Here is a 16,054-nt window from a genome sequence, read left to right as displayed (position 1 = left end):
CTGCACTTCACCTCCCCTCAGAGTCTCAGCCCATTTATTTATTGCACCTCATTGGCAAAAAACGGAAATACATCCCCTGGCCAGAGGGAAATGTCCCAATTAAAGAGCAAACGATGCAGTAAAACAGCAGAGCATTCTTGAGAGCCCTGGTAAAAGCGGCCACCTCTTGTCCTCAATTTATGCTGCTCCCATCACCCTGGGCATTATATTTGTGCTGACAAGGATCAGTTTAACCCCTGCCTGCAATCTAATAAAAAGCTGGCATGGTGCAAGCATGCATAATCTTTCTTCAGTGTCCTAGAATGGATGCAATAAAAAACTGCTGCTGCTGCTCGATGGTCACAGCCACTGCCTGGAATAAATAACTCCCTGTCCAAAGCCAGCAGTGGGAAGGGCTTTGGACCAGAGGTTTTTCAGACCCTCATCCCTTTATAGAATTTTATAATCATGGGTTTGTTTAGGTCAGAAAAAACCTCTTAAGATCATAGAGTCCAACTGTTCCACCAGCACTGCCCAGTTCACCATTAAACCATGACCCATGAGCCACATCTCTTAAATCCTTCCAGTGACTCATCCTCCTCCCTGGGCAGCCTCTTCCAATGCTTGACAGCCCTTTTGGTGAAGAAATTGCTCCTAATATCCAATCTAGAACTCCCCCATACAGCTTGAGCTCACTTCCTCTTGTCCTGCCACTCATTACTTGAGAGAAGAGACCAACTCCCAGGTGGCAACAACCTCCTTTCAGGGAGCTGCAGGGAGCAGTAAGCTCCTCCCTGAGTCTCCTTTCCTCTGGGCTGAGCCCCCCAGTTCCAGCTTAGCACCCCAGCACCTCTGTGAGTGCAGCATGTGCCTGGTGGCAGTCACCCACCACCCCTCAGTATGTACTGGGGCAAAGCAAAAGGAAAAGTCCCAAAGGCCTTGTGCCATGGACAAACAAGAGATCCTTCCCCTCTCATCATTAATTGGCCAAGCCAGCACAGCAGAGCTGGCATTACGCTCTGCTACCCTTTGTAATGAAATCACTGCCTGGGCGCAAGAAACAAATTCAACGATATGATACTAACAGGATTAGAAATTTCCCATGCAAATATTAATAATTTATATCTACATGCTTTTTTTTTTTAATACTGCTTGCAGTCTGTAGTAGAGAAGTGCTGAGGTCTACCAGCCTCTCTCACAGCTCTTGCCTGGGAAAGGTGCTGGTGTTACCCAGCTGGAGACAGAGACCCCCAACACGATTTCACCAGGGGTTCAAATCAGCTCTTGGAAATCATGTCCTGGCCTGTTTCAAAAAGGAGACAATGCTTAAAGAGGAGCGCTGCTTACATGGACCAACCAGCAACAGGAGATGGATGCTGAGCCTTGGTGTGCCCAGGTCCCTTCCCACAGGCATCTTTGCAACACCTGCCCCAAGAGCCAGGGCTGCTGATGTCCTGCAGCAGCCCAGGGTGCAATGAGCTGTGGCCCAGCTGCCACAGAGCACACCAAGCATCCACCTGAATCCTGACGTAGCTGGCAGCAAAAGGAGCAACCTTTGGGCTGTGAAGTCAGAGGGGTTTAGGGACTGAGGAGAGGGGGGAAGGGAAGGACATTTTATTTTAGAAGTAAGGAGGGATTTGTGTTGAATGTTCTTTTTTTCAGCAGTAAAAAAGCCTCTGAAAGGAAGGGCAGTGACTGGGAACCTGCAGGGTTGAAAGAGAAGCTAATTCCCTCAGACAGGCGTAATTGCTTCAATTCAGAATGGTAAAAATGTGAAATTAGGAATAATCAATGGCTGTTTATGATCTGTGTCTACACTGTGAATTCAGCTAATATGGAGTAATTACACTGCGCTAATTCCCGGTATTTGTCATCGTTCTGTTGCAGAGGAGTCCTGCAGAACAATAAAAGCAGATTGGCTGTGCTGGGCACACAGACCAGAGGCTTAGCACGGCACGAACTATATATATTTATTTTTTTTTAATATACCAGCGGCTGTGACTCTCGTGGTTTCCTTTCCAGCGGGGCTGGGCGGGATGCGCTGCCCGGCAGCACGGCCGGCAGCCGGCACACCGAGCCCATCCCTGCCGGCCCCGCCTGCTCCCGGGAGCTGCTGCCTCGCCTTCCTGCCCGGCACTGCTATGTCAGCCCTCCTGTAAAACTTTGTCCTCACGCAACACCTCCGCAAGGTAACTGTGGCGGATGCTCAGCCACCCGTGAAACCTGCGGGATGTGTCCCGGCTTTGCTGCATGATTCACCCTTTGGCCGGCGGAACAGCGCTGGCTGCTGACCTCTGCGGAGGTGCGAGAGGGGAGTCCAGGAGCGGATTGTTCCGTGCAGGGTGGGTAATCCAGCGGCACAGGTGGAGGTGCGGGCTGCAGGGACAGCCCTCGCCCTCCAGCCTGGCGTGTGGCATGCGGGAAGGGCGGGGGTGTTAACACAAAACAAACACACAAGGTACAGAGCGTTTCCTTTCCGAGGAGCCACACTTAACATCTGCAGCAGTTGGGCAGGAGCAATCTGAAACAATACACCCACTGTGCTTATCAGCGTCCAAACCTCTCCTAAAATAATTTGTCATCAGTTTGTCCCAGTGAGCTCATTCCTGAAAAGCATCATTTCCTGAGCGCTGCGGAGCCCGACAAGGGATCTTTGCGGGAAACCTCCTCCCAGTGCTGAACTTCATATCCTGGCAGGGACAGTCCTGCAGCCACTTTCTTGGCAGCAGCGTCCCAATGGTTCCCACCACTCACTGAGGGTCAGTGCACCCAGTGTTCACTCATGGAGGGAGGAGGAGGAGGAGGAGAGCAGCTCCTCACTCACCAGCTCACCCCTGCTGGTCTGCCAGAGAGCTGATCACAGTGCAGTGAGTTCTGATTATTCATTCCCCAGTCTGGCAGCCGATACCACATCTACTATTTTTATCTTAATTCCTCTTTTTTTATATCATGCAGAACCCCCTTGGGGAGCCTGCAAATGAGGCTTGATGCAATTTAATTGCACTGCACCAGTAAATGATTTGCTGAGTCAAAACTAAGCTGATGCCCCACTCCCAGCACTTGACACATTCCCTAATGTTAGGTGGGATCTAAAAGCCCATTTTTGCTGTGTGCCACAATGGATGGGCAAAACGTGGGCTACCACAGGATACAGAGATGGCTCCTCACACCCCTGTGTGCCACAAGGAAAGCCCACAGCTCCCCATCCTTTCCTGTGGTGTTAGGGAAACATCTTGGATGAACTGTTCAGTTCCAGAGAGCAGAAGCATTTCACACACAATTTCGTTGTTGGAGCTCGTGGCCCTGCTGATGGTTTTTGCTAACTTCTTCTGCAAGCAGCAGAAATGGCTCCATCTCCGGGGAGGATTTCACCTCAGGTTCCTTGAAACAGGAGGGAAACTCACCATGGAACAGGCCTCCCCCAGGGTGTTACAATCCCCGTGCCCTGGGCAGCAAGCAAGGGGACACAGCAGGGACGAGCGCTGGGCGCTCCAGGGCTTGGGGCACTTTGTTATTGAGCTGAGCCAGTTATTGCCAGCAGCTAAACAAACTAATAGGAAGGATATTTCCCCAGAGAGCGAGAAGGTTTTTGATTTAGACTGTGCTGTTTAAGCTCAGACTCTCACCACAGCTAAAATTTCCTTCCGAGGGCAATAATTATCCCAATGCAGAGCCCGGGCCTGTGTTTGCTTTTCTGCTCCTTGTCTGAAAGGGTTTGGTTTAGAGGCTGTGATTTCCCCTGGTGTTCAGCACCTCCTGCACCTCTTGCCCAGCATTGAGAATCAGAACTGGGCTGGGGGGAGGCAAAGAAAAGCTCAGGGCACAGCTTTATACAGTGAGATCACCTTCAGGTATTAAACTAATTCTCAGGAAGAAACGCTGGTCCCACAGGGGCTCTGCTCCAGCCCTGTGCAAGCTGCAGTCCCAAAGGCAGCACTGTTGCTGCCAGCCCCATGACTCCTCCACTGGTTCTTGGATGAAAATTGCTTTAAAAGCTCCAAGAGAAGCCATTTGGTTCTTCTAAGTGGTAAGAATGGAAAGGAAAAAGGAAAGAAGGAATGGGAATGCTTTTGTTCTTGGCTGCCAGGTAAATGAAGTGCGACTTCAGAAAAAATGGAGAGCCCTAGTGCTAACTTCAGGAGTCATTTCTTCCTTCAGAAGCATAATAATAACAATGATAAATGATTAAAAAACAAACAGCCTAAATCTATACGTTGAGTTAACTCAGGACTCCTTTTGAGTTCAGGACTGTTGATGGATAAATAAATGCTTATTTGGAAAAGGAACCTCCAGCTTCCTGTAAATGACAGGCAGAGAAGCAAGACTCAGGGCCAGCCCACCACATGCGGCACAGATGGGGGAAATCCCAACAGATCAGGTTATTCTGGTTTCACCCCAGTTTGGGGAACACCACTCCTGGCTGTTCCCATTGCAGCACCCCTGTCAGCCCGACGTGCTGCTCCGGTGACAGAGCAGAAAGTCAGGCTGCTGCCCACCCTGGGAGAGGCTTCCCAAAAAAGCAGTGGCCAAAATGAAGAAAACCTCCAAAGGAAGCGCTCCTGGCCGCAGCAATGGATGTGTTCTCGCTCCCGCGGGCTGTGCCCAGCCCTGCACAGGCAGATAAGGCTCGGGGAGGTGCCCCAGAGGGCTGGGCAGGCTGGGCAGGCTGGGCAGCTGTCCCGGCACATGGAGCCCCAGCTTCCCGGGATGTCCCAGCGCCCGCGGAGAGGGACGGCGCGGCCGGGACCCTGAGCGGTACGTGGGCTTGTCCCGTCCCGGGGGGAAATGTCTGCCAGAGCACGAGTGCAATAATGTGCTCCTGCAGCGCTTTTCTTTGGACTTACCGGCAGGTTAGGGGGCTGCCTGGGGAAGGTTTTAGTTGTTCTTCCTTCTCGTGAGAGAAGGGGAGAGGAGGTGAAGGGGAAGCGCCAGGCGCTGGCATCCTTTCCGTGGGGCACAGCTGGGCTGGTGCCATGGGCTGAGCCAAGGATCTCCCTGTGTCAGGGGAGCTGGGATGGGCTGGAATCAGCTCTGTGCTCTGGGGCCAGATCATCATGGCCACGGATGAATTTGCAGGGTGTTTGTTCACTCTGCAAAGTGTCGGGCTTGTCCAAGGTCCAGCTGCTGCTCAGGGTATCCTCTGTTTTCTCCTGCACTGCTGGAAGGGTTGGTGTAGGGACCAGGTCTTGCTGCCCACACAGCACCAGCAGGGTTTCCTTCAAAAAACTGATGGCATTATCTGGAATTTTGAGAAACCAGGGTAGATGGAATGGTAGGAGAGCACAAGGTACCAAGTGCTTTATGGTAGAAAGCAGCAAAACACCCCAGATAACTGTGGGCTTGTGCCAGGATCAGTTTTGCCATAAGATGCCCTCTCCAGCCATTTGGTGGATGCAGAAGCTGGCCAAGCACTTTTATAAGCAAGAAAATTTATAAGCTCTCTAGCAAACAGCACCCTCCCTGAGCAACTCAGCAAAGTTTAGTCAGACTGATTCCTTTTGAGGCTGAAAATGGCACTGTAGCATCCTCCATTCCCCTGTGGGGATAAACCCTGAACACAGGGTGGATGTGCACCCACCCTGCCAGTCCCTGCTCTGCACCCCTGCATTGAGTTGAGCAGGAAAACCCTGGCTTTTGGATGGGTGACTCAGTGGCTGTGGGCATCTGGCAGTCACCCTTTTTGGAGTCTCATCCCCAGTCTGCACCAAAATGGTTTTGTTCACAGCCAGGGACCTGTTGGGGGAGAGAGGGACATGTGGGGCTCAAAAGCAGGAAAAAAAGGGGAAAAATAAAAAAAAGGGGGGGAAAAGGCAGAAGTTTGTGGGGAAGAGAAGTAAAGTTTTCCTGCAGCACTGAGAGAGAACAGGAGCACTGACGGCGCATCCTGAAGGAGCCCCTGGGCGGGCAGGGATCTGTTCCTCCAGCAGCAGTGACTCAGCTCCTCCAAGCGGCCAGAGCAGGCTTGGGTGGAGCTTTTGCTTTACAGCGCCGTGAGCAGCTTTAGCAATATTTGTACAAGGACTTTCTTGTTCCTGGAATGTTTCTTGTTCCTGAAATGTTTTTTTTAAGCAAACAAGTTCGAGGTTTATTAGACAAATAAGTCAGTTTAACACCTATCACAATTCCGTCTTTTCTCCCTCTCCTGCCAGCAGCTCTCTGGCAAATGCCAGAGCACAGGTGCCTTTTATTCTGGCACAACTGTAGAAAGGAAAAAAAATTATCAATGCAAACAATTAAAAAATAATATAATAGAAATCCCAGGACAGGGCCATTCTCTTGTGATGCAATCAGGTTCTAGGAATTTCAGCACCCAGGGACTCCACCCAATAAATTTTATCTAGGATTAAGGTGAAGATAAATGGCCCAAAGAAATATATGACTTCCCATATATCAAAGCACTGGCATTTATTGGTTTATTTTTCCATTTCTCTTCCTCTGCGATGAAATCAATATGTGCAAAGAATAAAAGCACAACTTTGGTGAAGGGGAGGACTGTGCAATGGGCCCCAGTGAGGCCAGTGCTCACTGCAGGACTGGGGACCAAACAGGGAAGGTTTTGCAAACCCAGTGGAGTTTTGCTGCAGTCACTGTGTTCAAATCACACCCCGGCTCTGAATCCTCACCAGATCCAGGGCACTTGTGGGGAAGACAACAAGCTCCCAAGGCAAACCAATAACAATTTTGAAGCCTTCACAACTTGCCAAGGGGATTGTGAGAACTGGACCCATTTTCCCACCCCATCATCGGATCAGGCACTGGGATGGGGAGCCAGAAATGAGAAGAGGGTCCCTGTCTTTATAAACTTCATGCTGAAAGGAGCAAAAGGGAAGAGCCTTGTGCTGCCCCTCCAGATCCAGCCACAGGCAATGTTTGTCCTCTAAACCCTTTAAACTGTCCTTTTTCAGGTCTGTGAATCTTATACCAGCTCAGTGAAATGGGCTTGCCCATACCAGCTCTGACACAAGCTTTAAAATCCATTTCAGAGTAACTGTGCTGAGGGCTGGGGTGTGAGGAAGGGCTTGTGGCATCACAGACCCCCCTGCCAGCCCCCTTGGGGACAGATTCCTGCTCACAGCCAGCCTTTCTCTGAGGGGAATAGCCGCAGAGAGAGGGAGATGCTGCTGGGAAGCCAGTGTGCTCAGCTGATAGACAAACAAAAACATTTTGTCTCGGAACATGGGGTACACAAATCCCTCCCAGGTCTTCCCCTAAAATACAGATGGGCCAGTCTCCCATGGGAAGCTGGCAGCTCCGTGCTGGAGCAGCTTTGGCAGACTGTCCTTGCTGCAGTGTCACAGCAGGTGTGGGGACAGCAGAGGGGTCTCACGGGGAGAAGTGCCAGGCTCCAGAAAGCTCAGCTGAAACTGATGGGGCTGCCTAAAAACCCCGGACAGTGATGCTGCAACCCAGCCCTGGGTGTAGGGGAAGGCACAGGGAGCCTCTCCTCGGGGCACTGAGGGGGGACACAGCTCCATCCAGCCCAGGGCTCAGGGTCAATAACACAGCCAGCCCTGGGAGGGGACCCACAGCAGGGCTGGGCAGCAGGAAAAGCTCTCCTCTCCTTCCTCATGACGCAGCAGCCTGAAATCAACATTCAGCCCAGCCCTGCTACAGCCCGCTGCTCCTTATTTACCCTTCAAACAGGAAAAGCAACTCTCAGCACAGCTCATTGACAAATTTTCTGTCAAACATTACTGAAGGGCTGCTTTAGTTGACATTAGGCTCATGAAGTCTCAGCACCCATCTCACAAGTGACAATTCACCACAGGGCTCCAGCGTGGTTGCCAGGACAGAGGTTCAGCAGACTGCAGCCCCGGATCTCAAAGGTAGGAGTGGTCCCAGCCCCTGGGGGAGCCCAGCAGTGGGGGGTGGCAGTGCCTGTCCCATCGGTCAGGGTGGCAGTGGGACAGAGGGCAGCAGGTGGAATCTCCCACGTAGGAAATAGTTCATGCTCCAAATTACAACCACTCCCTCTCCACGGGGTGAAGACACTCCAGGATTTGGCCAGGTGGAAATATTCCTGGGTTGAAGTCAGGTGTCCACAAAGCTGGCTGCTCTCCTCAGTGTGGTGGTGCTGCCCTTCCTCCCTTCTCCTTTGGATTTTAAGGAAGACAGGCTTGTTCCCAGAGACTCCCCTGACTGGGCAAGGCCAGATCTCAGTTTGTCCTCAGACTGCATTTTGCAGTGCCTAATATTTGAAATCTACCTTGCACCATCCCAGAAGAACATGCAGCACAGCTGTGATTGGAAGTGTCCTCACTGCTACCAGCAGAAGAGAAAAGGCTGGTCCATTGCTGGGAGCAGGGCATGAACGAGGAGCACCAGGGGCAGCAGACAGGAGCAGGGTTCAGAGGCTCCAGAAGGGAGCGAGCTCGGGCAGTCAGCCTGCTGCAGGACTTAATCAGGGTGGGACCTTCTGCCTGGTAAGAATTTGTATATCTTTGATGACGTCCTCACCATTGCAAATGTGACTGAACACAGCAATTGTCTTCTCCTCTAGGATCTGCCTGCCTTTGGTGGGTTACAGGCACTCTTCAAGGCATTGCCTTCTTTCCTCAGGGTGACCTGGACTGTCAGTCCTCCCAGCTGTGCTCTCTGCCCACCACCATGCGGGTGACAAGTAAGGAGAGACACATATTTGCTTTTCTCTGTTTTTCTATGGTTCTTCACGCCTCCTTCTCACTTACACAATGCCTTCCAAGCCCAGCAACCCTGCCCTTCCCCTGCCAGGGACATGGGAAAGGGCTCTGTATAAGCATCAGGTTTTTACAAGATTTGTGTCGATTTCAGCCTGTTGTATTTTTCCCAGGGAAACCTTCTGTGACTGGGAAGAGATGGCTATTGAGACGTTCCTGGTTCCATAAGAGCCATTCAGCTGCAATAAAAGTACATTTTTCTGCTCAGTTCCATGCAGGACTGGAACGTTTTGCTCTGATGAGCGCTGCTTTAAAGCCAAATGCCAATCACAGTTGTATCAGCAGCTGCTCGGCTGTAGCTAGTGACTAATTGGGGGATAGCAGCCTTCCCAGCACTGGGAACATAAGAAATATTTGGATTTACATAGCTTTCTGAGTAATTATCAGATTTACTTTAACACAGAAAGAAATATGAATAGTGCCTCCCAGCAGAGCACTAATCTGAGCATCACCACATACTCTGGAGATGGTAATTAAGAGATCAGAATCCATTTGGAGGGTGAGGGATTGTTGGCTGCCTTGCCACCCCATGCAAGCACTGGCTGTCACCCCGTGCCTGGTGGCCTGGGGACGCAGATCCCGGTAAAGCAGAGGGATGATGCGGTGCCTGCCCCGTGCTGCAGGGGCTGCTCTCACCCCGCCGCTCCCGCAGGTGTGATCCGCTCCGTGCTGCTGCTCCTCACCCTGCTGGGCACTTGGTTCATCATGCAGACGTACTTCCAGCACAGCTGGAAAGCCATCAGCCTGCGGAGCTGGCTCGGTGAGCACCAAGGGCTCCGGAGGGAGGGTGGGAGAGGTGCCAGGGCGAGCCAGCCCCCAGAGCTGGGTACAGCTGCCTGACCACTGGTATTTGCAGTCTCTGGCCGAGGCTTTAGCCACCAGCTCTGAGCACTGGGGCAGGGGGGGACAGTGTGCTGTGATGTGATGTGATGTGGTGGGAAGCTGCACTGGGATGGGTGGGTCCAGGGATGCCTGCAACCACGGGAAGCAGTTTTAGAGAGCTGGTGCCTGAGCAGCTGCTCCTGGCTTGGGGAAGAGCCAGCAGCTCCCCAGGGTGTCTAATCCTCCTGTTTGATACCCACAGGTGCCACGAAGAAGCCCAGCAGTGAGTATCGCTCTCGACTTCATCACACAGCTCCCCTCCAGGGTTCAGGGGGATGGTGCAAGTGTGGGATCTCCTTCAAGAGCCCCTTCCCTGAGGCAAAAATCCCCCTCTCCCAAACAGGGGGGATTTTGCTACTGCACACAGCAGAGGGGTCTTTGGCAGGGCCCTGCCTTGGCCAAGGATGGGGAAACTGGGTAGAAAAGCCCCAAGGGTCTTGCCCTGGACACCAGCTCTGAATGCCCCGGGCACACAGCGTGTGCCACACCTGGAGCAGCACCTGGCCTTGGCACCATGAACCTCAAACAAGAAGCTGGTCCCAGCCCCAGGACAAGCCTCCTCCATGGGATAAATTGGTCCAGGTGTTGCCCCCTTGGTGGGCCACTGTGTCCCAGCCCAGCCCTGCTCAGCCCCTCAGGGACACGGCCAGTGTCTCCCCATGGGGACAGAGCCGTGCCCTTCAGCCCCACTCCTCCCTCGCAGGTCAGAAGCTGCCCCGGTACAAGTGTGGGAACCAGAAGAGCTGCCCCCAGAATTATTTTGCCTTCAAGATCATCAGTGGTGCTGCAAATGTGGTGGGACCCTCGATCTGCTTTGAAGACTTGGTGTAAGCAGCACATGGCAGGGACAAGGCAGCCGTGGCTGGCCTGGCCTCCAAGAGGGCAAGTTTGGCCTCTGCCAAGCACATCAATGGCCATCACAGTGTAGTTGCAGTTAAAACAATTTTAAATAGATTTCTTTGCTACCACTTCTGGTTTTTTTGCCATCTATAGCCACAGCCACTTCACCCCGTTTCACTGGTGTCAGCATCTCCAGGGCATCCCTGCACTCACTGGTGCTCTCTGCTTTCCTTTCCAGCCTCATGAGCAGCGTAAAAAACAACATTGGCAGAGGCCTGAACATTGCACTGGTGAATGGTGAGTCAGAAGGCACTGACCCCCTTCTCCCCACTGCCAGGGGTCCTTCCTTCCCCAGAAAAGCACAGGCCACTGAAAACCCCTTCCCATGCACTGTGGCTGAGCCAAAAGCACATCCAGCTGGGGTTGCATGGGGAGCACAGCCACAATGCACTGAATTATGGTTGCCAGTGAGGAGGGAGCAAACCCACCTGGGTTGTGCACACCCAGCTCCACAAACTCCTCCAAGCAACACAGTCACCATCGCAGCAGTCACAACACACTGAGGGAAGAGCAAAGCATTTTGCAGGAAACCCTAGGCTCGTGGCCAGGCAAAGCTCAGAACCACCCCAGTGCAAACTCACTGTGCTCTGTTTTCAATTTTAACCTTGCAGGAACAACTGGGAAGCTCCTAAAAACTGATGCCTTCGACATGTACTCTGGAGGTAAGCACATCACCCTGCTCCTTGGTGGCTCCCAGCCAGGGCTCACACCAGCACTGCTGGCTACTTAACTGCTTCTCTGCCATGTATGTAATGATAAAGTCAAGTGGGCTTTGACCAGACTTGCCAGTCTGGATGGTGAAAGCCCAGCTTTCCCTGAGACCATCAAGCCAGGAGTCCTCACAATGCTTCCACATCCAAGATTGGCTTCTTACTCCTTTTACAAGCATGTAATAGCCTGGAAAACATGCTTTCACTCACCTGAATAAACCAAGGCACTTGAGACTTGAGAAAGATACTTTCTGAGATCAGGCAGATAAACTAATCCTGACACTTTGCAACCTGCAACTAAGTTTTTGCACACTGGTGGTGGCTGAGCAGCTGCTCATTCCCCTGCCTTTCACAGCTCAGGGTGACAGGGCCCCCTCAGTCACTCCTTGGGTTTGCAACCTACTCTTGATGACTCTGGTTTTAAGCAGAATCACAATATAATGAGATTTCCAGCCAAGTTTGTGAGTGAGACGCTCGGTGGGAGAGGCACTGGGAAAAAGGCAGCAGTCAGCTCATGTGCCGCTAGATGGGGCATTGGATCCAAGCATCCCACAGAAGCGGGATGACGAGTGATTTCCCCAATACAGCCAGAGGCACGACGGCAGGGAAGGCGGCTCTGTGGCCAGGCAGGTTCATTTCTTGTGTTGGGAGGTAAATTCATGCGTCTGGATTTCAGAGTTAGCAAGCAAAGTTTAGGAGGAATTTCCACCCTGCAGCTGTTCCAAAAGGAGGACGTCAGTCCTGTGCACTGCAGGAGAGCCCAGGTGGGAACACAGGATGGGGAATGCATCGTTTGGGAGCCCACCATTCCCCCAAACCCTGGCTAGCACCGGCACAGTCAGGTCATTTCCCACCAACCCAGAGGAGGCTCCCCAAGCTACCATGCAGAAGTACCGACTAAATCCCTTTTTTCTCTCCCCAATGCTCCTCTCTCCCAGATGTTGCCAAGCTGCAGACCTTCCTCCAAGGGATCAAGCGTGGCACCCTCGTGCTGATAGCAAGCTACGACGATGCTGCCACAAAGTGAGTCTGCCCACGGAGGCAACACCAGGCTCCCCAAAAACACACAGCTGGGGCAGCTGGACATGCTGCTGCCTCCAGCAGAGAGGGTGAAAGAGGGGACACCCGGCTGGCACCACAGTGACACCTTCTTACCCTCTTTCAGGATGAACGACAAAGTACGGGCGTATTTCAGGGAGCTGGGCAGCAGCCACGTGGACAAGCTGGGCTTCCGGGACAACTGGGTCTTCCTGGGAGCAAAAGGGCTGATGAACAAGAGCCCCTTTGAAAAGGTACAGGGCCCTCCCCTGCCATGAGCTCTGCAGGCTCCATCCTCTTCGTGGCACCTCCCCAGCTACACCTCACCCCCTGTCTGCAGAGGACAAGGTCCAGAGGCATTATCCCCCACGCCAAACCAAGCTGCAGCTTTTGCCACCTTGCAAACTTGCGCTGTTCCAACCTCCTCATTCATCTTCTCTCTTTTTCCTGCAGCACATTAAAAATGATAAAGAGACAAATAAATACGAGGGCTGGCCTGAGCTGTTGGAGATGGAGGGCTGTGCCCCCAGGAAGATGGACTAGCATCAAACTCCAGCCTGCCATGGAGGGCAGCCTCACCAGTCCCACAGGGACACCAGCCCCATCGTGGGGACTGCAGCCTCTCCACTGCCAGGTCACCAAGTCCAGCAGCTGCTGCCTGCTCACAGGAACTGGGTGTTTCACAGCAGGAACTGTGCAGGGCTTGGAGAAGAGCTGTACAAGTGCCTGCAGAGTGAGCAGACACGTGGCCAGGCTGCAGCCAAGACATCCTCATCTGCGGGTCAATTTTGGGTATTTTATTTTTCTATCTTTTAACTAGAAACTTTGTAGAAGGTTTTGTAAATTTCTTAAATTACATTTCTAATTATAAAACACTACCTTCTCCTTCCATTTCCAAGCATAATCAACACTTTCCCCTATAGGCACAGCACGCCAGGTCCTCTGCCACCAGTTGAGTGTCACCATCACCCATCCCACAGCCCTGCACACAGGAGCTCCCCCTCCCCACGTGGCGCAGGGAAAAGTCATCCCTGGGGATGCTCAGATTTTGGTGGTTTCCCCTTGGAGCTCTTCCAATGTCCTACAGTCTCCTACAGCCAGAAGTCCACAGGGATGGCATGCAGCAATGTAGCTTAATATCTGCAGACCAAAGTATCATTCCTGGGTGTTGTGAACTGGTTTAAACCCAGAAGAACAAAGAAAACTAAGTCTCAGTGTATAAAACTGAAAGAACTTTGAAGCTTTAAAATATTCCCAAACATGAGATAAAACCAAATAAGATTAAATGTTGTTGCCAAAAAATTGATATATTTTGATTTAATAGTAAGAGAGGAAAAGAGAAAGAAAGTGAAAAGTAGGGAAAAGTCAGAAAATACTTAGATTACTTTTAAAAGCAGAGGCTAGGTCACCACCTCACTGTGCTGCCTTGGTTGTTGCTCAGACAGGGTTGGGAGAGTGGAGCAGGTTTTGGCCTGGTTTGTTTTGGGGGTTTTTTTTGCTATTTGAAGCATCTTATCTGCCTTTCCTGATCCCGGGAGCAGTCTGGCTTGGAAGTGGCTGCCTGTCCTCGGGATGCAGGAGCTGTGCCCGGTCTCTGCAGCCAAACCTTGGTTTGCTCGTGGTGCTCCCTCCCTGCCATGGGACACAGGAGCAGGGCAGGGGTTCCACAAGTCACTCCTGGCTTCGGTCCAGGGCTGCAGGATCAGGGGGTTCTCCCCAAGCAGTGTCAGCTCCCAGAGGCCTCAGGGTGTCCCACAGCAGGCAATGATGGTGGAGTGGGGGAAAGGCAAAGGTCAGGGATTCTGCCCCTCACCTTCCCCTCCACGTTCTGCACCAGTTTTGCCTCCCTTTTTATGGGCCTCAAGGCAGGCTACTCACAGTCTATCCCACACATGGTTTTCAGGTGTTCAAGAGTGATTATGATAACCAGACATAATGACAGAGCACTTTTTGAAGCCATTCTCTTATTGTCGGGTTCTTACATGGGTTAAATCCAAGCTAAATCCTCTGTGGCACATCCCCATCAAAGGTCAGGATAATGCCAGGGTTGTGCCAACCTTGCTTTGCCCTCAGGGACGGACGGACGGATGGATGATGGATGATGGATGATGGATAGATGGATGGATGGATGATGGATGTGCAGGTTCCTTGGGCAGCTGAAGTTGTGCAGCACAGCCAATAGGTGGGAGCCTTTTACCGGCAGAGCTCTGGAGCATTACAACGCGCCCGGGTCAGCCACGCACCGGGAGCTGCAGCCCAGCCTGGGGCCATGTGGCACACCTGGAGAGGAAAGGTCCCTGCCCTAAGGCGAGCAGGAAAGCCCCACAGTGCTCCTAGAGCAGTCCCCACGCTGCTGCCTAACACCGAGCCAGTCCTGGGGAGCATCTGCCCCCTGCTCCTGCCCAGATGCATCAGCCAAGCACGGTGTGCTCCCAACCCCTCCCCGAGCCCCGGCACTGCTGGGATCAGATCAGCGGCACGGGTGATGGCTGGGCTTATCTGTCATCAGAGACAGGGATGAATTTGCATCATGTACAGACTTTAATTTCCGACGATTGTATCTGGTTTTTCCCCATTCTCTGAAGCAGACCAGCAGTTTTGCAAAACATGAGGATGGAGCATCTCTCCTGGAGCATTTGGAGCTGCATTTGAAGGATAACAGACTGTCCTGCACAGCCTTCTCTGCTTCCAGCAGCCCCTGCACAGCTCCTAGCAGGCAATTCACAGGGTTATGGGAGCCCTCAGGTCACCCCAGGGGAGCAGAAGTGAGGAGCACAGGCAGGACAAAGCCAGGAAAGGACACAGCCTGTCCTGTGCTGGCCACCTGTAGAATGAAACCCTGGATCCAAAACTCAACACCACCAATCAACTGGTTTTCCCTAAACAAGGAAAAATCCCCACATAAACTGTGCAACACCTGTAAGAATTTCCAAAGGCAGAACTGAAATAAAACCCCAAAACAGCCACCACAGAGGAATCCCCGAAGAGGTGTAGTATTTTATCCCAGCTTATCCTCCCATGCTCTTAGCACACACCTGATGGCACCGAGGGAAACCTCTGCCATAAATCGATCCCTAAATCTGCTGCAACAACAGCGGTTAATCCCAAGTGCTGAATCATCCCTACCCGTGGCAGAGCAAGAAATAACACAACCAGCAGACACAACAGCCCTGCCGAGCTGCCAGCATAAATATGCCAACTATTTTAAGCCCCTCAAAGGATCTAGATTCACTTATAAACCAAACTGAAAACAGCCCAAGAGCTGTAAAGGTGGCTCCACAGGGTAAACCAGAGCACAGCATCAACTCCAGCCCCAAAACAACCAGCCCCATTCAGCTGCAGGAAACTCTTCCTACCCCTTCGCAATGCACAGTAGAAATCTGGTTTAAAGCCAAAATAAAGGAAATTTATGTTTCAGCATGCTACAGGCAGTTAAAACTAGCTCTGAATCCATCACAGAACAGTTACGAAGGTACATCACTATTTTCAAGAAATAGGGAGAGCTAAAAGTGCAATTCCTGTGCAGGGACCTTCAGTAGCAGCCAGTGTTTTGAAGAGCCATTCCTGCCAAAGTACCTGTGTCCTGATAAATAAATCAGTTTTTAAAATATCCAGACACTGAGAGGCAGGGAATAAATGTGGATTCATGAGTCAAATTGAACTTGCTAATTTCTTTAAAAGGATCTGAAAAGGACAGTGGATGCAGGGACATTAATCTCCAAATGAGGTTTTGCAGTGCCGTGGCATTTTGAAAGCTGTATTACTGCAGGGACAGGCAGCTACCTGGCTGCTCTGCACTGTGTCTTCACCAAACACAAGCCTGAGCTGCCCAGACTCCCAGGATGCAGC

General features: G+C 51.9%; 1 protein-coding gene across 3 annotated transcripts; it reads left to right on the top strand.

The window, feature by feature from the left end:
- The first annotated feature begins 4,623 nt into the window (after nt 1-4,623).
- FAM3D (FAM3 metabolism regulating signaling molecule D) lies at nt 4,624-13,020 on the top strand. 3 transcript variants are annotated; one of them, XM_039734361.1, is made up of 11 exons: nt 4,624-4,734; nt 7,748-7,805; nt 8,539-8,599; nt 9,328-9,435; nt 9,760-9,780; nt 10,261-10,384; nt 10,636-10,694; nt 11,069-11,119; nt 12,106-12,190; nt 12,333-12,459; nt 12,659-13,020. In XM_039734361.1, the coding sequence occupies exons 3-11, from the start codon at nt 8,587-8,589 to the stop codon at nt 12,746-12,748; spliced, it is 678 nt and encodes a 225-aa protein (XP_039590295.1). In that variant the 5' UTR covers nt 4,624-4,734; nt 7,748-7,805; nt 8,539-8,586; the 3' UTR covers nt 12,749-13,020. The 3 variants fall into 3 exon arrangements, with proteins under 3 accessions (XP_039590295.1, XP_039590294.1, XP_039590293.1); XM_039734360.1 differs by having other exon boundaries at nt 4,678-4,734; nt 8,480-8,599; XM_039734359.1 differs by lacking the exon at nt 4,624-4,734 and having other exon boundaries at nt 7,649-7,805; nt 8,480-8,599.
- The last annotated feature ends 3,034 nt before the right edge of the window (nt 13,021-16,054 follow it).

Source organism: Passer montanus, unplaced genomic scaffold (assembly GCF_014805655.1).
Source record: "Passer montanus isolate IOZ18808 unplaced genomic scaffold, ASM1480565v1 scaffold9, whole genome shotgun sequence".
Classification (NCBI taxonomy): domain Eukaryota; kingdom Metazoa; phylum Chordata; class Aves; order Passeriformes; family Passeridae; genus Passer; species Passer montanus.
Note: the sequence above shows the minus strand (reverse complement) of the source record. Positions and strands in the feature narration are given on the sequence as shown.

Coding starts and splice junctions, on each gene's coding strand:
- FAM3D (XM_039734361.1), top strand. Junction 10,385..10,635: donor ATCTGCTTTGAAGACTTGGT/GTAAGCAGCACA, acceptor TTTCCTTTCCAG/CCTCATGAGCAGCGTAAAAA. Junction 10,695..11,068: donor GAACATTGCACTGGTGAATG/GTGAGTCAGAAG, acceptor TTAACCTTGCAG/GAACAACTGGGAAGCTCCTA.